The following is a 19,779-nucleotide window of genomic DNA, read 5'->3' on the forward strand; positions in this document are numbered from 1 at the left end:
AGAGTGAGGAAGGAGAAGAACAGAAATGGAGAAGTTAACAGGTTAAAGACCATAAAGAAGGGGAGTAGGAGTAAAATAAAACAGCATTTCTGGTTACATTACCCTTACCATCTGACTGGGAGTAGCGGGGTTCTAGAGGCCTCACATTCAACCCTTGAAGATCACCAAGTGCTTCATGCCAGGCTACAGCAGCCACTCTGACTAACTACTGCTGATGGCTTTTAAAGAGAGTCCCATTTAGTCCACTGCTGAGAAGAATGGTAACTGCAAGGTAGAAGGTGCCAAGTATCAGAGGGGTAGCCATGTTAGTCTGTATCCACAAAAACAACAAGGAGTCCGGTGGTACCTTAAAGACTAACATTTATTTGGGCATAAGCTTTCCTGGTTTAAAAAAACACTTCTTTGGAACTGGGGTTTTATACCTACGAAAACTTATGCCCAAATAAATCTGGTAGTCTTTAAGGTGCCACCGGACTCCTCGTTGTTTTTGCAAGGTAGAGATTTTATATTTATCCACAAAGAAGCAAACCAAATTGTGGGAAGGGATGATAGCGAGAGGAATCATCCCTTCTCTACCCTGATTTTATTTTTACTTAGCTATCTGTGAAAAAGCCATTTCCACAGAGTCCCATCAAAGCTTTTCTGTTGTAACTGTCATGGGGAATCATTTCCCTGGTGACTGTAGAAAAGTTATCTGGGCCCTAATCTAGTGCTCATGTCTGTGAAGGAAAATGGGTGTGGCATGTGCTGCCTGTTTGGAGAGTCCCCAGTCTGTAATGCTCGCCTTCAGCTAGAATAGTTCTTTGTACTCACTGGGGGAAATACTTCATAAAGTGTAAGGCATAGAAATAATTAGATGCTTGTCCTCATCAATAACATGCAGCAGACTGGCTCCAGCAGGCATTTGTATCAGTGACTGTGAGAACACAGTCAGCTCTGCATTGGGAATTCCTACTGCATTTACCATCTGTAGTGAGGTTTATCTGTTTACTAAACTTCCATCTTTGGTCCAAAAAGAAAACTGACTCTTCCCTGATAAAACTATCTCCACAGAAAGCAGCCCAGTTGGCACCCAGGGAACCCTACTTTTGAGTTTCTGAGAGGCCATCATTTATGAAATGAAAGAGAGAAGCCTTCCCATAAAGATCATTGATAAAAACAAAAACAAAACCTTCATTTCTTCCCACAAACTCCTACCCAACATAACTCATTGTCTTTTATCGTCCCAGTGTGAACACGTGGGCATGTTGCTGTTGACTTATGCAACACATTCTCCTGATGTATGGTGTTATGAGAGACGTTCCTTTGAACTCACTTGTACGGTATTTATGTTTATAAAACATGAACCTTAACTCCCATTATATGTGGCTTCTCATCCTTGACTTTGTGTTTAACTTTCCTTTTCATTAAAATTCACCCTTACCAAGATAACACATCCAGATCTTACACCCTTTCCAAGTCAGTAGCGTTTGCACCTAACGTTAACCCTTTAGAAACTGCAGAGAAACAGGCACATATTTTTATATAAGTAAAAATTTATCATCTCCTTAGAGTATCCTCCATTTGTGTGTAATATCTGAACTGCCAAACCAGAATTTCATGAAGTCCAATATCCTATCTGTATTAGTGGAGAGTACCATATGCTTCAGAGGAAGGGCTAGAATCTCCAGAATCAACATTACAGAATAACCTGCCTTTAGGAGAGGTTTCATAGACTTTAAGGTCAGAAGGGACCATTATGATCATCTAGTCTGACCTCCTGCACAACGCAGGCCATTGAATCTCACCCACCCACTCCTGTAACAAACCCCTGACCTATGTCTGAGCTATTGAAGTCCTCAACTCATGGTTTAAAGACTTCAAGGTGCAGAGAATCCTCCAGCAAGTGACCTGTGCCCCACGCTGCACAGGAACGTGAAAAACCCCAGGGCCTCTGCCAGTCTGCCCTGGAGGAAAATTCCTTCCTGACCCCAAATATGGTGATCAGCTAAACCCTGAGCATGTGGGCAAGACTCACCAGCCAGACACCCAAGAAAGAATTCTCTGTAGTAACTCAGATCCCACCCTATCTAGTGTCCCATCACAGGCCATTGGGCATATTTACCGCTAATAGTCAAAGATCAATTAATTGCCAAAATTAGGCTATCCCATCATACCATCCCCTCTATAAACTTGTCAAGCTTAATCCCTTGAGGCCAGATATGTCTTTTGCCTCCACCGCTCCCCTTGGAAGGCTATTCCAGAACTTCACTCCTCTGATGGTTAGAAAACTTCATCTAATTTCAAGTCTAAACTTCCTGTTGGCCAGTTTATATCCATTTGTTCTTGTGTCCACATTGGTACTGAGCTTAAATAATACCTCGCCTGATGCATCCCAAGTCCGGATTAGCTTTTTTCACAGGCTCATAGTCATCCTGTGATCAACCAATACTCTGAGGCCCTTCTCCTCCTCTGTTACTTCCAAGTGAGGAGTCCCCAGTTTATAACAAAAATTCTTGTTACTAATCCCTAAATGTATGACCTTGCACTTTTTCACTATTAAATTTCATCCTATTACTATTACTGCAGTTTACAGTGTCATCCAGATCTTCCTGTATGATATCCCGGTCCCTCTCTGTATTGGCAATACCTCCCAGCTTCGTGTCATCCGCAAACTTTATTAGCACATTACAGTGGCTTCTCATATAGAAGTCTTTCCAGGCCTTTAATAATTTTGGCCTTCTGTCTCTTGTACCCCTTTAATTTCTACTGCATCCTTTTTGAGAAATAGTTGACCAGAACTGAACACAGAACTAGAGATCAGGGCATGCCATCTCTTTATATAATGGCATCATTACCTTTTTCAGCATTATTTTTCTGTTGCAACTTAGCATTTTGTTTGCTTTATTAACCGCCACTGCACTTTAAACAGAAGCTTTCACTGATCTGTGCACACTGGTGTTCAGTTGTTTTTCCAAAATGGTTACAGTTAATTTAAAGCAGTGGTTTTCAAACTTATTTGATCGCCCCCTCCCTCAAACAACCAATGAAATTGTTACATGCAAATTAGCTGTAGGGTAAGGATGGTAATTGCTTGAGTTACCTTTGATATCACAGTGGTCTAGGCCTCTTGGCATGGCATAGCTACATGCCTTATTGTAGCTGAAACCCCATGCTGTCTCAGGGTGTCGATTGTAAAGTCAAAATGGCTGAGAATTTAATAATTTGACGGTAACAGAATGCAAATCTCAGTGATGTTTGAACAAGATGATAAACCTAAAAAGCAGAGCTCTCAACCATCCTTGTAGCTGTTTCCATCACTTCACACTGACTCAACAGACATTCTAGGCTTCAGAGTGACACACAGTGCCAATCCTGGAATCTTCATATACAGATTTAAAAAACACAGGTTCTAGTCTGGAACTTTGGGGCACCCCACTGCTAACTTTTGCCAGGTTGAAAATTCATCATTTATCCCTACTCTTCTTATTTTCTGACTCTCAGCCAATTTCTGCTCACTGACCTATGCCCACGTAGCTTCCTGAATAGTCTCTTGAGTGACTTTGAAGACTTTTCGAAAGTCCAGATAAATTGTCATTCAGTCCTCCTTTATCTATTATTTTGTTGACACTTCTCAGAGAATTCTGTTATATTGGAGAGACATATTTTTTCCTTTATTTAAGCCATGCTGGTTTGTCCCTATCCTATTATTTTTCATGCAGGTGTTTTATAATTCTGTCTTTAATTATCCATTCACTCAGTTTTCCTTGTACTGGAGGGAAAGCAGGGTATATTTTCTACCCTCCACTTGTCTGGCACGGCAGCTTTTTTTAATGAAAAATTGCATATTTTTATTATGAACTCAGACCCTCCTTAAATTCCTTGTACTCTCGTTATTTTACCTATAAAAAACTGTGCATACCTGTGGCACTATATAAATAATAAGAAAATATACTGAAACTGTTTGACTCTTGTATTTTCATATTAAATAATAATAATAATAATAATTAAACATGAATAATGCTTTGCACTTATAAAGCATTTGCACCTTTCATCCAAGGATCTCCAAGCATACTAAAAAGGTGGGTAAATATATACCCATTATACAGGTGGGGAAAGTAACGCACCTTTTGCAGGTCCTCTTTAAGAAGTTAGTGGCAGAGCCACTTGCATCTTTATTTTATATGATGTTTGATACAGTAAAAGATTCTTGGTGATTGGAGGAAAGCAGATGATATGCCAATTTTTGAAAAAGCTTGCAAGGAAGAGGCTGTTAACTGCAGACCAATAACTGAATTCTGTCTGAGAGAACATATTGGAATGGTTTATTAGGAAAGAAATTGTGCCCAGGACGGACCTCTGTGGGACCCCACTAGATACACCTTCACAGTCTGGCAGCAAACCGTTGATAACTACACTTTGACTGTGGTCTTTCAACCAGATGTGCACCACCTTGTAGTAATTTCACTTAGGCAACATTTCCCTAGTTTGCATATGAGAATGTCACGTGGGACTATGTCAGAAGTCTTACTAAAATCAACATATAGCACACTGACTGCTTCCACCTTATCCACTAGGCCAGTAACACTGTCAAAGAATGATGATGTAGAAGCAAATGCATACATGAGTTTGAAGCAAAGTTGGATATATACTTGGAATTAAGTAACAAATGTAAGTGTATCTAGAAGGTAGAACAATGGACTGGGAGTGATGGTACTTCAGTTCCATTCCTGGATCTGCCACTGATTCACTGTGTGATATTGAGAAAGTTGCTTAATCTACCCGTGCCTCTGTTTCCTCATCTATAGGATGGGGATCATCCTAATTTTTTCTCAAGTAATAAAGTGCTTGGATGAAAGGCCCTAAGAGCAAAGTACAATAATAATATAAAAGAGGTGGAAGAATGGTTCTGCGCATAAGGCGCTCCTTTGGGACTTCATGTTCACTTCCCTGCTCTGCCATAGACTTCCTCTGTGACCTTGGCAAGTCACTTAATCTCTGTCTCAATTCTCCATATGTAGAATTGAGTTGTTAATACTTTCTCCCACCCTTTGTTTTTTTATTTATTTAGGTCCCAAACCTGCAAAAACTCTTGCACATGCTTAACTTTATGCATTCAAATAGTCTCATTGACTTTTAGCAATTGAGGGTACTCAACCACTGGAACAGATTACCAAGGGATATGGTAAATTCTCCATTACTTAAAGTCTTTAAATCAGGGGTTGGCAAACTTTCAGAAGTGGTATGCCGAGTCTTCATTTATTCACTCTAATTTAAGGTTTCACGTGCCAGTAATACATTTTAACTTAGGTCTCTTTCTATAAATCTATAATATATAACTAAACTATTGTTGTATGTAAACTAAATAAGGTTTTAAACTGTTTAAGAAGCTTCATTTAAAATTAAATTCAAATGCAGAGCCCCCCGGTCTGGTGGCCAGGACCCGGGCAGTGTGAGTGCCACTGAAAATCAGCTCGTGTGCCGCCTTTGGCACACATGCCATAGGTTGCCTACCTCTGCTTTAAATCAAGATATATGCTCTAATTCAATCACGAGTTGTTGGGCTAGGTGCAGGAATTCACTGGGTTAAATTTGATGGCTTATGTTATGCCAGAGGTCAAATAGATGATCCTAATGTTTTTTTCTTACCTGAAAATCTAACTCTGTTACTTGCATGAATAAAGTTAAGTACATATGTCTTAGAAAAATCAAAGCCTTCAACTATAAACTCTTCAGCACGGGGAGTGTCTCATAATGTACAACACCCAGCATAACAAGTCCCACATCCAAGTTGGGGTATCTAGGTGCTATTGTAATACAGATAATAAATAATAACTAAATGAGTGAATATACTTGCTGAATAAATACACCTTCTGTTAGATAAGAGAGGGTATTGACAGAAAGGGCTAAAGAAGGAGTAGAACCACTGGTTTTCTCCATCCATAAATCCTCTTTCTAGCCCTCAGAAATTCTTATTGGCTGTTGTCCCTTTAAACTCTGGTATCAGTGTCAAGTTGGGTTTTTTTAATTGATGACTAAACATTCCATTTTCTGATTCAGTACCCTTTATATACTGTGCCATAGTATGTTGTTTAAAATTTTTCTTTAAATAAAAGTAAGAATTTTTCTGTCCCCCTGCTCATGTTTAGATGGGCCTGGTTAGTATGCCTCAGACCTGCAATACCAAATGTGCACAGGCTCACTTCTTTCGCTCCCCTTTTCCTCTGCTGGTTGCTGTCTGTTTAGTTTCAGCACTTCTGCTGTTTTACTGGTTAACAAACTCTTGAAGGGTTTGGAGGAGGACATATGCAGTCAACAAAACAGTGAAACTGACTATACACAAAATGCTATCAAATGCACTAAGTGAGCAAACTGAAAAAAGAGTATATTATTTTATTTAATCTCTTACCTTTTTTGTTCTAGTAATCTTGGACATTATTTATAACAACTGTAGGTACAAATATTGAGATGGAAATGTGATTTTTCAAGTCGATGTTTTCCCTTTCAGTATTGTCCACAAAGAAATTATACAATTAAAAATAATTTTGACCATTAGTCTTGAAACAGGTGGGTTAGATGTACTTGGAAAACATCTTGGAAAGTTGATTTAGGCTTTTGGAGTTTGTATCTTCTTTAGTCCATGTAAATATGACATGTAAAAATAACCTATATGAGCCCAGGTTACAATTTTCAAAATAGTATGCCTAAAGATACCTACATTCCTATTTAGACACTGAAATACAAGTGGCCTGACCTTCAGAAGCCCTGAATCCAAGAAAAGGTCTGATTTTCAAGAGTAGTAGGGGTCCAGAAAAGTGATACAGACCATTGCTGTCTGACAGTCTAGAAGATTAATACCTTCATTAGCATAGAAAGTTTTGTTTTCACAAGTGATAAAACTCTTTCTCACTCTGGCTTTCTCTGCTTCTTTCTGCCTCTCATTCTCAGCCCAAAGAGCCGCCTGATCCAATTAAAGAAAGAGAAGCTGGAGTACACTCCTGGAGAGCATGAACATGGATTGTTCCCAGCTCCTATTCATGTTGGTGAGTACTTCATATATGTTTTCTATTGCTGAGAATCAAGTGCCACTCCTCAGGTTGGGGGTTAAACTTTTCCATTTAGATTTTCTGTTCTCTCTCTCACTCTCCTTTTCCTCCCCACTTTTTTCTGCCTTTTTCTTGTAGAGTCACTCATTTCACCTGCTCTTTAACTGTCAGAAGTCATACTTACTCACTCTGTGCTCTGTGAACTGTCTTTAGTCTAACAGTTCAGACTGAAGGGCACTCTGTGTGTTAGGTTTGTTTTTGTAGAAATGGCTTTGTAGCTGTTCAACAACCAAAGTTTCTTGTCCCCAAAATTGTATCAAACTCATTTGATTCAGACTCTGAATGCTTTCATCATTCAGAGGTCTATGGGAACAAGATGGACTATATGAGAAATACAATAAAAGCTTCAATTATTTTTTGGATTTTACTGTTTGAAATTTTTCTGTTTACTCTACATTGTCAAGATCTTAATCTAGTTTTCATACTGGTTTATCAATCAGAAAATAAATGTTACTCTTTAAGCATTATATACTTTGCTTAAATGTTGTACAATAATTTTCTTTTCAAAGCAGTATTAAAGTAGGATGGAAACCAGTAAAATAATGAACACCTGTTATATCTCTAAAACAAAACACAAACATTAATAAATCCTTCCCACATACCTGTGAATGTTTTAGCTTCCACTTTCTAGATGAGGAAAGGGTAGATACAGAGAGGTTAAGTCACTTGCTCAAAGTCATACAGGTTGAAATTCACCTTTGTGCAGAAGGCAAGTGCAAGACATGTGCATCACTTCAGTCCTATTTTGAGAGTTTAAATAAGACTTAAGTGATGGGTAGGTCTTGTGCTGACTCTCTTTCACAAAGGTCAGTTTTACCCCCAATGTGCTAGTGGTAGCATTAGGATTAGAACTCAACAAATTCCTGGCTCTTAGTCACATACTCAGACTACTAGATTATACTGCTTCAAACTAGTTTATAGTTCGACATAGGACTTCCAGACTGAGGGCTTTCACAAACAGGTCACTTCCCAGTATAGCAGCAACCAATCTAAAATTACTTTTGAACACAATTGTCTAGAGCACTGAGCAGAGCACATAGGTTACTCCTGAGGGCATTCTGTGCCAAAAAAAATAAAGTTCTGTGCACAATATTTTTAAATTCTGCAAATTTTATTTGTCAAATAAACGTGGAGGCTCCAGCATGGCACTGGGAAGCACAGGCCACTGGCTGCCCAGAGGTGGGTGATCACAGGCCCTTGTTGGAGGGTTCTGGGGGCAATGGTAATAGGACTCTGCAGGGGGGTCCAGGTGAAGGTGGGTGGGGCTCTGTGGGGAGGGGGTCTTGGTATAGGGGGTATAGAGATCGGCCGAGGGAGTCTTGATGTGGGGAGTTCAGATGCTGAGGGAGTGGGGCTCAGTGGGGTGGGGATCCAGGTGCAACTGGTTGGGGCTTGGTGGGGTGGGGATCTGGGTGGTCCAGATGCAGGGGGAGTGGGGCTCATCAGGGGGTTCTGAGTACAGGGGGTGAGGCTCAGCAGGAGGGTCTGGTATGAGGGGGTTTGGATGCATGGGGGTTGGGCAGATGGGAGAGCAGCTCACTGTACAGGGATCCTTCCCCCTGCAGCTGAGGAGTGATGGGTGCAGGACGCAGAGGGGAGGGGAAGTTTGCAGAGCTTTCTGCATACAGGCGAAAAATCTGGGGGTGGGTCTAACCCGGCCCCAGATGCCATGCAAGGGAAGAGGAAGTCCCATCCTCCCCAGCCCAGTCCGGACTAGCAGCTGATCCCCGCACAGAGTAGGAGCCACCAGCCTGGTATTCCCCAGTTCCACCTCCTGACCCACAGTGATTTACCTCTCTGCCAACTGCCCTGGGTACCCAAAACATACTGTTGGAGAGGGTTGCATGACCGTTCTTGTGGCTTCCCTTTGCTTCCCCATCAGAAAATCATTTTTCTGCAGGGGAGCAAAGAAATCTGTGGAGGGACATAAATTCTGCACGTGCGCAGTAGTGCCGAATTCCCCCAGGAGTAATAGGTGCAAACTCCCTGTGTTCTATTGATTTGTATTGCAACATTACACTGGGAAAAGGGGTTTATAGGGAACTTTGCATTGTTCAGACAGAATGTTTGTGCCACCAAATGTTTTTGTTTGATTAGAATGTCTCCTTTAGCCAAGCCCTTGTGTGTTGTGTTGTGTTGTGGGTTAGCTTATTTAATGAAACAGCAGCTGAAGGATATGACAGATCTTCATGTGTAAATCAATAACCATGAACTTTTAAGAATTCAAATTTCAGAATTAAAGGTATTAACAAGAAATCTGTGAACTTTCTCAATAAATTCCTCCTTTTTTATTAGTTCATGTGGCTTTGTCCCACAATTGAACTGTCTCCCTAGAGGCTCAGGTTTAGTATGCAATGCAATGATCCTGTTCTCTTTTTTCCACACAAAGCCATAACCTCCAGTTTATTTGTACCAGCAGACACAAACAAACTTCTGCAATAAAGATAAGGCAGCTTTAATTACTCTGTATTGGGTAGCTGGAGAGTGGTATAACTACAGAATAGTGTTACAAGGTTTAATTCTCTGCCAAATAACTTTGCTAGTGCCTGCTTAATGAGGGCTAGAGAACGTTCCATATTCTCCAGGCTCAGTGCCAGGGCACTTGAAAAGGCCTTTTGTTTCACTCAGTGAGGTCATAGAAGTGAAAGCAAATTCCCAGCAGATTTAGCTGTTTCCTGGAACCTGCTAAGGATAAAAAAAGCTTTGAAAATAAAAACTAATTTAAGAGTAAGTTGTAAGGAAAACATTACAATTTTTATTTTCCAGTTTTCTCAATGATGGAGGTATGCATTTGAATCTAAATGAAACCACAAAAATTATTGCTAAAGGAACATGAAAGGGCTTGATTAGACCCAGGAAAGCCAGGATGTTTGGGCATTGGGCTGACACTTCATCTTTATTCACCCCTTTTGGTTTCAGATCTGTGCAGCAGTATCCCAACAAAATGACAGGACAACATTTTAATCTTAATTTAAAAACTCCTGGTGTTTGCAGTATCAAACCCTGACACTTGTAGAAGCCAGGTTCTTAATGGCAGAAACTCTGTGCACACCAAGAAATTGAACTATTGCTGAAAATGTTTTTTCAATATCATGTCCCCTTGAAACGTTATTAGGAATGGCCTTGTCAAATCTACACTTAACATTTAGGCCACTGTCAATACCAGTTCATGGAAACCAATTATTGAAAGTCATTTTCAGCACTCGTTCGTATTCTTAGGGTGTAATGGGCTTAAGACTTAGTACATTAGACCCTAATGGATTCTCCTGACCCCTCTGGTCTATTGTGTAAATTAGGCTTGTGGAAACTTTTTGTATATATTTATCTGTGCTAGATCATTCTAGTTCTTTGGGCACAGTAATGAGAATTAAGGAGAGAGTATCAGACTTTATTTGAGATTTCCTAGTTAGAAGTTACTGATGAATAATGTATGAGACAGTGTTTCTCTCCTCTAGTCAGATAGCTGTTTTCCTTAGTAAGTCTCCTTAAGTAACTTCATTTCTGGAAGTTACAACAGATTTGTACTGTGTAGTATCTGTGTCCTCTACTAACTGTTTGACACCAACTGTTGAAATAGGAAGGAATATCTCTTACACAAAAGCAGTGGGATGGGCTGTAGATACCTCTCCAAAAAAAGAACACTTGTACAACAGGTTTTATTCAGGTCACTTATACTGGTTAGGAAAGAGGAAGTGATATGAAGATGTGGAGCTTGGAATCAGGAAGCACTTCATATATACTGGAACCCTGCACTGCATAGGCAGATACAATTATTTTTAGAGATCTCCTTGTTAAATTATGCAGCATAATGCCAGTAAAAGAGCCATTCACTGTCTCATTGGTTAAGAAATCAAGTCTGGGCAGAGTTCTGAAATTCTTGTCTAGATACTTGAGAACCAACCCAGCCACTGTCTCGTCTCTCTTTACAAAATGTAGTTCAGTGCAAACTGTTCTGTCTCTTCCAGCCTCCTCCTCTCTTCATTGTACGATTTAGTAAATCAAAAGTGCTTAAAGAATTCCTCTTTTCTTCCAACATCTTTCTTCATGTCATGTAATAAACAGTGTACACATAGTAATAGTCCTTGTGCTCAATTTGGTAAAATAAGTAGGGGGAAAATGATCCTTCCTGAGAAAATCTGACTGGATAAAACATAAAGTAAAATAGATTGAATGCTTAAGAACACTATTCATTTTCTACTTGCCATATTTTTAGTACACCCACTTGAATTGCCCTCCTAAGTGCTGTATACTGGGAGCAAGGGGAGCACTGAAGGGGACTCAGATGATTCTTAGGAGCATCCAACTGAGTACTTTATCAGATGACTTCATCAGATTTTCCAGAAGAATGTGCAGAAGGGAGAGCATCAGTTGCTTGTTTTACAGACATCTCACACTGATAGGAAGTACATTTTTAATGAGGATTGGCAAATAAATTCTCCACAATGTTTCTCTGACATAGAGGGCAGGGCTTCATGGATCAGAAAATTTCACTTTGAGTCAGGCTGGGAAAAAATCCAGGATAGTCCCACCTTTTGGAAACTTAACTGAGATCCCATTTCAGTACATTCATGGGTGGGGGGAGGGAGGGAGGAGAGACTCACCCTCTACATACTAGTACATTGTTTGGGGAAAGGGGGTTGTGAAGAGCAAATGCCAGAATGAAGTCCTGACCTAAAAGCACAACTGTGGAAATTGCTAGTGGAAAAGATCTGTTACTGCACTCTTGGGTCACCAGGACCCCACTCTACACACTGTCCCAGTAATAACATTGAGATGTTACAATGTGAAAAATACTGCAAAACCAGAGTAGGTACCTTCTTGGGGAAAATAGATTTTTGAAGATTAAAAAGCAAGTCTTTTTATATCTGTAAAATGTATTCTGGCCTTCCAGTTTCTCGCTTTACAATGACCTCTCCTGTGAGAACCCCGCAGAATTCCTGGCATTGTTGTTAGGAGTTTAGCTGCAAACATCAGAGTTTTATGATCTCTCTAAGGTCAGTCATCAAAGTACAGTTTAAGACCCCTCTCCACAGAAAGCAGAGTGCCTTTCCCCTCTCACCTTCCCCAGCAAGCCAATCTTCATATTTGGAAGTACAGTTTATGTGACCCCACTTAAGAGACTAATGGAAAAGATCTGTTACTGAACTGTTGGGTCACCAGGACCCCACTGTATACACTGTCCCTGGTAATAACATTTAGGATGTTACAATGTGAAAAAACCTCATTCAATACCAATAAGAATAAACCTATCTGTGACACTAGAGGAAAGCCAACAACACCAGCATGTTGTGATCCTTTTGAAGGATTCTTTACTGACATGTTTCCTGCGTTGCCCCTAATAAACAAAATGTTCTTTGAGGATTTCTGCTATTCTGCCTTTTACTATTTTCAGAGATTTGAGGGGCTCTGTCAGAATTTGGGCTCTATGCCCATTCATGGTCCTCTTTCCTCATGAGTATACGTGAATGAGTGACATATAATCAATTTTGTTTCAGGGAAGTATCTGAGACAGAAGAGAATAGACTTCCAGCTGCCGTACGACATCCTCTGGCAGTGGAAACATAATCAGGTACAAGACAAAAATGTTACTAAGTGCCAAGATTGCATTGAGAAATTCTAGAAAGAGACTAGGGTTCTTACACCACAGCTACAGTAACATTTTTTGAATATTGGTAAATATTCATGTTGACATTAATGAGAAAAAATAATTTGCATATATATATATATTTAATGTGGACAATTTCCATTTTCCCCTTCACTGCAAAATAGCAGCAGTCTACTGAGTTTCTGAAAAAGCCCATCTTTAATTTTGCTATGGACTTTTATTTTGGAGGCCTGCTTACTTTTTATAAGGATCTTGTTTTAGACGCGCCTCAGGAGAATTCAGATGTACTGCCAACAGCACTCAGAAATTTCAGGCCTTATTTTTCTTGAATCAGTCCCAGCAGAATGGAATTTATTTTTTACTTGCAAGCTGAAATTTTCATATTGAGGGGAGTGCAGAGAGCGTTTAACAGTTACACACTTTAAAGATCTTTAAAAAGAATGTAAGCCTAAAAATAGGGATTTCTTTTCTTTTCCTTAACTGAGAAGTCTCCACCAGTGGTTTAACACAGGCAAGGTAAATCCATCTCCAGCTCTACAGCAAGAAATGAGCTCTAGGAGATGTAACCTCGCCATGTAAGTGAGCTAAACAAATTCCCAAGGTAATGTGGCTCCAGGTGCTCATCAGAATACCACCAAAGTCTAATCTTAAAAAAGTGAAAGCTGTTGACATTCTACTTGGGGAGAGTTCCTGGCTTTGACTTTAAGATTAGCTACCTCTATCAATATCTTATCTATATTATAATATTACCTAGTTAAAAATGGTATGCACTCCTTATGCACCTAATATCTGAACACTTATAGAATCATTTTGTTATATGATGTCTGAGACAGTTGATACTGAAAGGGGCTACTAGTGCAGTACACACAGAAAGTGAATTGTAATTATTCTTTTAAAACACAATTAAAAGGAGAAGCAATTAATGTTACTATATATTAAATTATTAGCTGAAATCTAGGTCTGTAATAGCTTATGTAGTAAATATGTAACAGTGGGAACTCCCTTTTATCTCCTGTCCTCTCCTTATATATAGCAAATTATTCTGACAAAAGGATCTGCATTTCCCTTGGTTCCAGCCCAGAGATCTTGGGCCTGAGTTCTGATTCCCCCTCCTTACCACTGTACTGATTATGAGTATACTGCTCTACCACAAGAGCAGGTGCCCATACTCAAAGTTATTTTAAATAAGTATTTTTCTCTGCAATGCTGAGGGAAATATTACTATCCCAAAAAGCTATGTCTGTTTCCATAGATGTTCTGTTTGACTTTTCCTGATTGCTGTGTCAGACAATATGGAGGAATAAACCATGTTGGAAATTTTGTTCAGTGAGCTCTCTAAACTTAGGTATTTTTTATTCAGATACATTTTTAATCTCTCCTCTGATGTGCACACACAGAGAAATAGCCTGAGCTGATCTTTATGCATATATTATCCAGTAATTAACATAAATATATATATATGAAAAACATGCCAATCATTTTCCTGACACTTCTGAATGTCAGCTTCAGTTGTTCAATGTATTAAGTAAGAATTTTCTTTTTCTTCCTTTTAGTTGTACAAAAAGCCAGATGTCCCACTTTATAAAAAAATCCGTTCTAGTAAGTAACTTTATTAATTATTATTATTTATTGTATTTATTACTTTATAGTGGGTGTCATTATACATGTGCCTTTCACTAAGCAGTGTAAGTATGGAACTTTGACATGACTTCCACTCTTCCACCACCCCTCTGTTCCATAAAAGACTGGCTGTCCACCTTCTTCTCAGGTTTCTATCATTGGGGTGAAAGCATTTCAAATAACTGTTTTATTCTGGAAAAATTATTTCTTTTCCTTTTTTCTTTTTCCAGACGTCTATGTAGATGTTAAGCCTCTTTCTGGCTATGAGGCCACCACCTGCAATTGTAAGAAACCAGATGATGGCAATGGAAAGGGCTGTTTAGATGACTGTCTTAACAGGTAGGAAATGTGCTGATTAAGCAGAATAAGGGAATTCCCCTGAACAGGCTAATCCCCATAAACTGATGCTATTTGAAAGTTAAAGAGATGTGCTGGGTGTGATCAGAAGCTCATCAGTCTGAAATGATCCCAGTACAACAAAGTGTGGATACAGAAGCATATAGCATAGTTTCCTTTACTAGCTACCGCTTTAATAATAAGAGAGCATGCTATTTCTTTCCCCTCCTCAGACAGGAAAGCAGTCTATTGGGCTGTGCTTGAAGCTTTCAAAGACCCATTTTATTCCATGGACAATAGTAGAAGCCATTCTTTTGATGTTTCCTTTTGAAGAACTTTAGTTTGAGGACAGGAAGGAATCTCTCAGTTGTTCTGAGGTCAGATTTATGTTCAGAAAAGAGCAGTTGCTGATGGAGCTGGAAATGGATGACTCGGGAGGGAAGGGAAGGTATGAAGAAAGAACAGGAATCCCATGAGGAGAAGAGAAACGGGATGTAGTAATTATCACAAAGAGAAGAGCCAGGAAGAAAGTAAGAACAGAGACACGTTATAGGGATTTTGGATTCCATTCATGACTACCCAGAACAGTTCTCTGTAGGGAAGAGCATGACATTTCTTCAGTCTTAGAGACTAGTAATCAAATAACATCTTAGACTAATTTGCCATTTCATTATGATTAAATCAACTTTGCTTATGAAAGTTCTTCAGCTCTTGTGTGCTAAGCGCAGCTCTAGTCTGCATAATCATAGAATATCAGGGTTGGAAGGGACCACAGGAGGTCATCTAGTCCAACCCCCTGCTCAAAGCAGGACCAATCCCCAATTAAATCATCCCAGCCAGGGCTTTGTCAAGCCTGACCTTAAAAACTTCTAAGGAAGGAGATTCTACCACCTCCCTAGGTAACGCATTCCAGTGCTTCACCACCCTCCTAGTGAAAAAGTTTTTCCTAATATCCAACCTAAACCTCCCCCACTGCAACTTGAGACCATTACTCCTTGTCCTGTCATCTTCTACTACTGAGAATAGTCTAGAACCATCCTCTTTGGAACCACCTCTCAGGTAGTTGAAAGCAGCTATCAAATCCCCCCTCATTCTTCTCTTCTGCAGACTAAACAATCCCAGTTCCCTCAGCCTCTCCTCATAAGTCATGTGTTCCAGACCTCTAATCATCTTTGTTGCCCTTCGCTGGACTCTCTCCAATTTTTCCACATCCTTCTTGTAGTGTGGGGCCCAAAACTGGACACAGTACTCCAGATGAGGCCTCACCAATGTCGAATAGAGGGGAACGATCACGTCCCTCGATCTGCTGGCTGTGCCCCTACTTATACATCCCAAAATGCCATTGGCCTTCTTGTCAACAAGGGCACACTGTTGACTCATATCCAGCTTCTCGTCCACTGTCACCCCTAGGTCCTTTTCTGCAGAACTGCTGCCTAGCCATTCGGTCCCTAGTCTGTAGCGGTGCATTGGATTCTTCCGTCCTAAGTGCAGGAGCCTGCACTTATCCTTATTGAACCTCATCAGATTTCTTTTGGCCCAATCCTCCAATTTGTCTAGGTCCCTCTGTATCCTATCCCTACCTGCCACCGTATCTACCACTCCTCCTAGTTTAGTATCATCCGCAAATTTGCTGAGAGTGCAATCCACACCATCCTCCAGATCATTTATGAAGATATTGAACAAAACCGGCCCCAGGACCAACCCTTGGGGCACTCCACTTGATACCGGCTGCCATCTAGACATGGAGCCATTGATCACTATCTGTTGAGCCCGACAATCTAGCCAACTTTCTACCCACCTTATAGTCCATTCATCCAGCCCATACTTCTTTAACTTGCTGACAAGAATACTGTGGGAGACTGTGTCAAAAGCTTTGCTAAAGTCAAGAAACAATACATCCACTGCTTTCCCTTCATCCACAGAACCAGTAATCTCATCATAGAAGGCGATTAGATTAGTCAGGCATGACCTTCCCTTGGTGAATCCATGCTGACTGTTCCTGATCACTTTCCTCTCGTGTAAGTGCTTCAGGATTGATTCCTTGAGGACGTGCTCCATGATTTTTCCGGGGACTGAGGTGAGGCTGACTGGTCTGTAGTTCCCAGGATCCTCCTCCTTCCCTTTTTTAAAGATGGGCACTACATTAGCCTTTTTCTAGTCGTCCGGGACTTCCCCTGATCGCCATGAGTTTTCAAAGATAATGGCCAATGGCTCTGCAATCACAGCCGCCAACTCCTTTAGCACTCTCGGATAATTTAGGGTACCAAAGAGGTTATCTTTTTTAAAAATGATAATTTCATTAATTTTCCATTGTTCCTGAATCTAAACGACACCCTATCTCCCCAGTGCTCCTGTCCCTCACTGCTCTCCTGCCATTCAACAAAGTGACATTAGAAAAAATGAAATTTTTCTAAGAATTTATTTAAATTTTCTAATGTTTAATCCCAGAAAGCATGAAAAGATCAGGTCTTCCTGTTCAGCATAACACATCCCCCAAATGAAGCATCTGCAGTTTACTCATCCTCCTTTGAATATTGTCATAGAGTCCACTGCCCTTTCCAGTTCAGGCCTGTATTACAGCATAACTGGAAGAATTAAAATGGAACACTGTACCAAAAATGTTGTTGTTTATCATCCCAGAAGCAGAGCCAATCCATAATCTCCTTCTCAGGATTAAAACCATAGCATTCTCCCAACGGATCATTCAACAGGGTGGGGAAAAAATGTTGGCGACTCAAGAAAAAAAAAAAACACAGGTTGCACAAATTTATAATAGGTATCCAGAGATTAGTGTAAGGGATTTCTATACCTTTTACTAGCCAGTCAAAATGCAAGAGATATTGAGCCTGATTCTTTTCTCCATGATGTGACTTTGTTGAAATTGCACACCAGCTAAACTGACATAAAAGAGTGGAGAATCAGGACTGGAGTCTGTTGAAATGCTATACATAAATTATGCCACGTGCTCCTGTAAGAAGCATAGTAGTGGTAGAGCTGAGCAGGAAATTCTTTTCTGATCCTGGGAAGATTTTTCAAAATCTCAAAAAATTCATCCCCAATCAGGATTCAAAATTCAAATCTCAAAAATGTTTACAAATTAATCTGAAAAAAAAACATTTTAGATCAATCAAAATGTTTAATTTCAGTTTCGACCTTTTTATTTAAACAAGACAATTGTATTATAATTAGTTTAACTTTTGAAACAAAAAGGCATTTTGAACCTATAACCATAAGTTTTCATTTTGAAAATATTGAAATGAGACATTTCCACAATTTCTAAACTTGTTTCCAAAAAATTTTTGAACTGAGAAATTCACTGAAACCAATCCTTTTCCAGGAACAATTTCTGTTTTGACAAATTGCCATTTTACAACCAAAAAAAGCTGTGTCAAAAATTCCTAGTCAGCTCTAATTAGAGGTTTTTTTGGCTCTGCATCTTCACTTGGACGTGTAGACCTACAAACTTCCATGTGATAGACAGCTCATTGTATTGCTACTTCTGAGATAGGAACTGGGACTGAGATAGTATCAGTTTTGTGACAGAGGAAGGAAAGGGTATCCCATTGTCAGAGATTTGGGGAAAAGTGACACCTTTAACAGGATTTACTGCGTGTTTTGCTTTAACAGCAGCTCTCCATGTATGTTTACCATTTTCCTTTAGCTTGTTTGTCTTTGATTTTAGGATGATCTTTGCTGAGTGTTCCCCTAACACTTGCCCTTGTGGTGAACAATGTTGTAACCAGCGGATTCAGCGGCATGAGTGGGTGCAGTGTCTGGAACGATTCCGTGCTGAAGAGAAAGGATGGGGTATTCGTACCAAAGAGCCCCTGAAAGCAGGACAGTTTATCATTGAATATTTGGGAGAAGTTGTTAGTGAACAAGAATTCAGGTAGAAACTTGTAATTACTGTTTCAAATGGCAGACTCACTAAGTAGCTCTGAGAACACGTTATCCCCTATAGGGAATTAGTTACTAAGTATGAGGAGGGAAGGAAGGGACAGTATTTTTCTATCCACTAGCACCAGGTAGAACCCATAGAATTTATAATTTTAATCAATAAACTTTTCTTCAGTCAAACTGAGAAAGGTGATTAGCCTCTGCAACATAGTGCCTGCAACATCTGTTCTGTAAATGCCCAATGCCACAAGTGAATATGAATTTGATACAGAAACAAGCTCTGTACAGGATTCCAATTGTACTTGCACAGTCCTCTTCCACATGTATGAGACAAAGATGAAATCTGTACAATTAATTTGCATAACACGAGACAGCATGGTCTGGAGGGAACAGCTCCCAAATTCTAATCCAAGCTCCGTCAGTGACCTTGGTCAAGTACACTGCCCTTGTCTGTGCTTCAGTTACCTCATCTGTAAAAACAGAGATGACAATGCTTATCCTCTATCTCTGGATGTAAATGTAAAGTGTTACAATTGTCTCTCTAAAGCCACCTCCCAGAGTTCCTGCACACTCTATTTCCATAGTAACTATGTGTCTGCTTTGCTTTGACAGTTGGAATCACAAGAACTTTCCTGTGTTGCTTTCTAGGAACCGGATGATTGAACAGTACCATAATCACAGTGATCATTATTGCCTGAACTTAGACAGTGGGATGGTGATTGACAGCTATCGCATGGGCAACGAGGCTCGATTTATCAACCACAGCTGTAATCCTAACTGCGAGATGCAGAAATGGTAAGAAACAAATACTGTACATGCTGGACCTCTGGCTATATCCGTGGTTAAAATGTAGATAGGATGAGCATCTTAGAGAAGTTGGTCTCGAAATAGGGAAAAGATGAGTTGGGCAGAGATTGAAACAACATCAAAATATTGACTAAGGATCTTGTATTGTGTAAGATTTGTATTGCTGTCAGGTAAATGTCACATCTGAGGCAGGCTGCTGTCCTACATGGATCTAAATAGTCTGTTCTGGTATGGAAGCTCCTACATTATGTATGTCATGTAGTTATGATATAATAAATCATTAAGACTAGATGGTGCAGTAAAATAAATCCATATGCTTTTCCCCTCTGGCAGTTCAAATGTATTTGTGAGTTAGGATAATAGTAAAATAGTCAGAGTTTACCACTATCTGTGACCACTATTCTCTACTTAGGAAAGACCCTAGTGTTA

The 19,779-nt window shown here is 39.9% G+C and overlaps 1 protein-coding gene across 4 annotated transcripts in view; it reads left to right on the forward strand.

Moving 5' to 3' along the window:
• ASH1L (ASH1 like histone lysine methyltransferase) overlaps positions 1 to 19,779 on the forward strand; it is a 150,316-nt gene that overhangs the window by 108,705 nt on the left and 21,832 nt on the right. For all 4 annotated transcript variants that reach the window (XM_043535000.1, XM_037883017.2, XM_037883020.2 and 1 more), the window contains 6 exons: positions 6,928 to 7,022; positions 12,581 to 12,654; positions 14,244 to 14,289; positions 14,541 to 14,649; positions 18,329 to 18,535; positions 19,192 to 19,338. In XM_043535000.1, coding sequence (XP_043390935.1) covers positions 6,928 to 7,022; positions 12,581 to 12,654; positions 14,244 to 14,289; positions 14,541 to 14,649; positions 18,329 to 18,535; positions 19,192 to 19,338 — 678 coding nt within the window. The remainder of the gene's footprint in view (positions 1 to 6,927; positions 7,023 to 12,580; positions 12,655 to 14,243; positions 14,290 to 14,540; positions 14,650 to 18,328; positions 18,536 to 19,191; positions 19,339 to 19,779) is intronic.

This window comes from Chelonia mydas, chromosome 24 (genome assembly GCF_015237465.2).
Source record: "Chelonia mydas isolate rCheMyd1 chromosome 24, rCheMyd1.pri.v2, whole genome shotgun sequence".
NCBI lineage: Eukaryota > Metazoa > Chordata > Testudines > Cheloniidae > Chelonia > Chelonia mydas.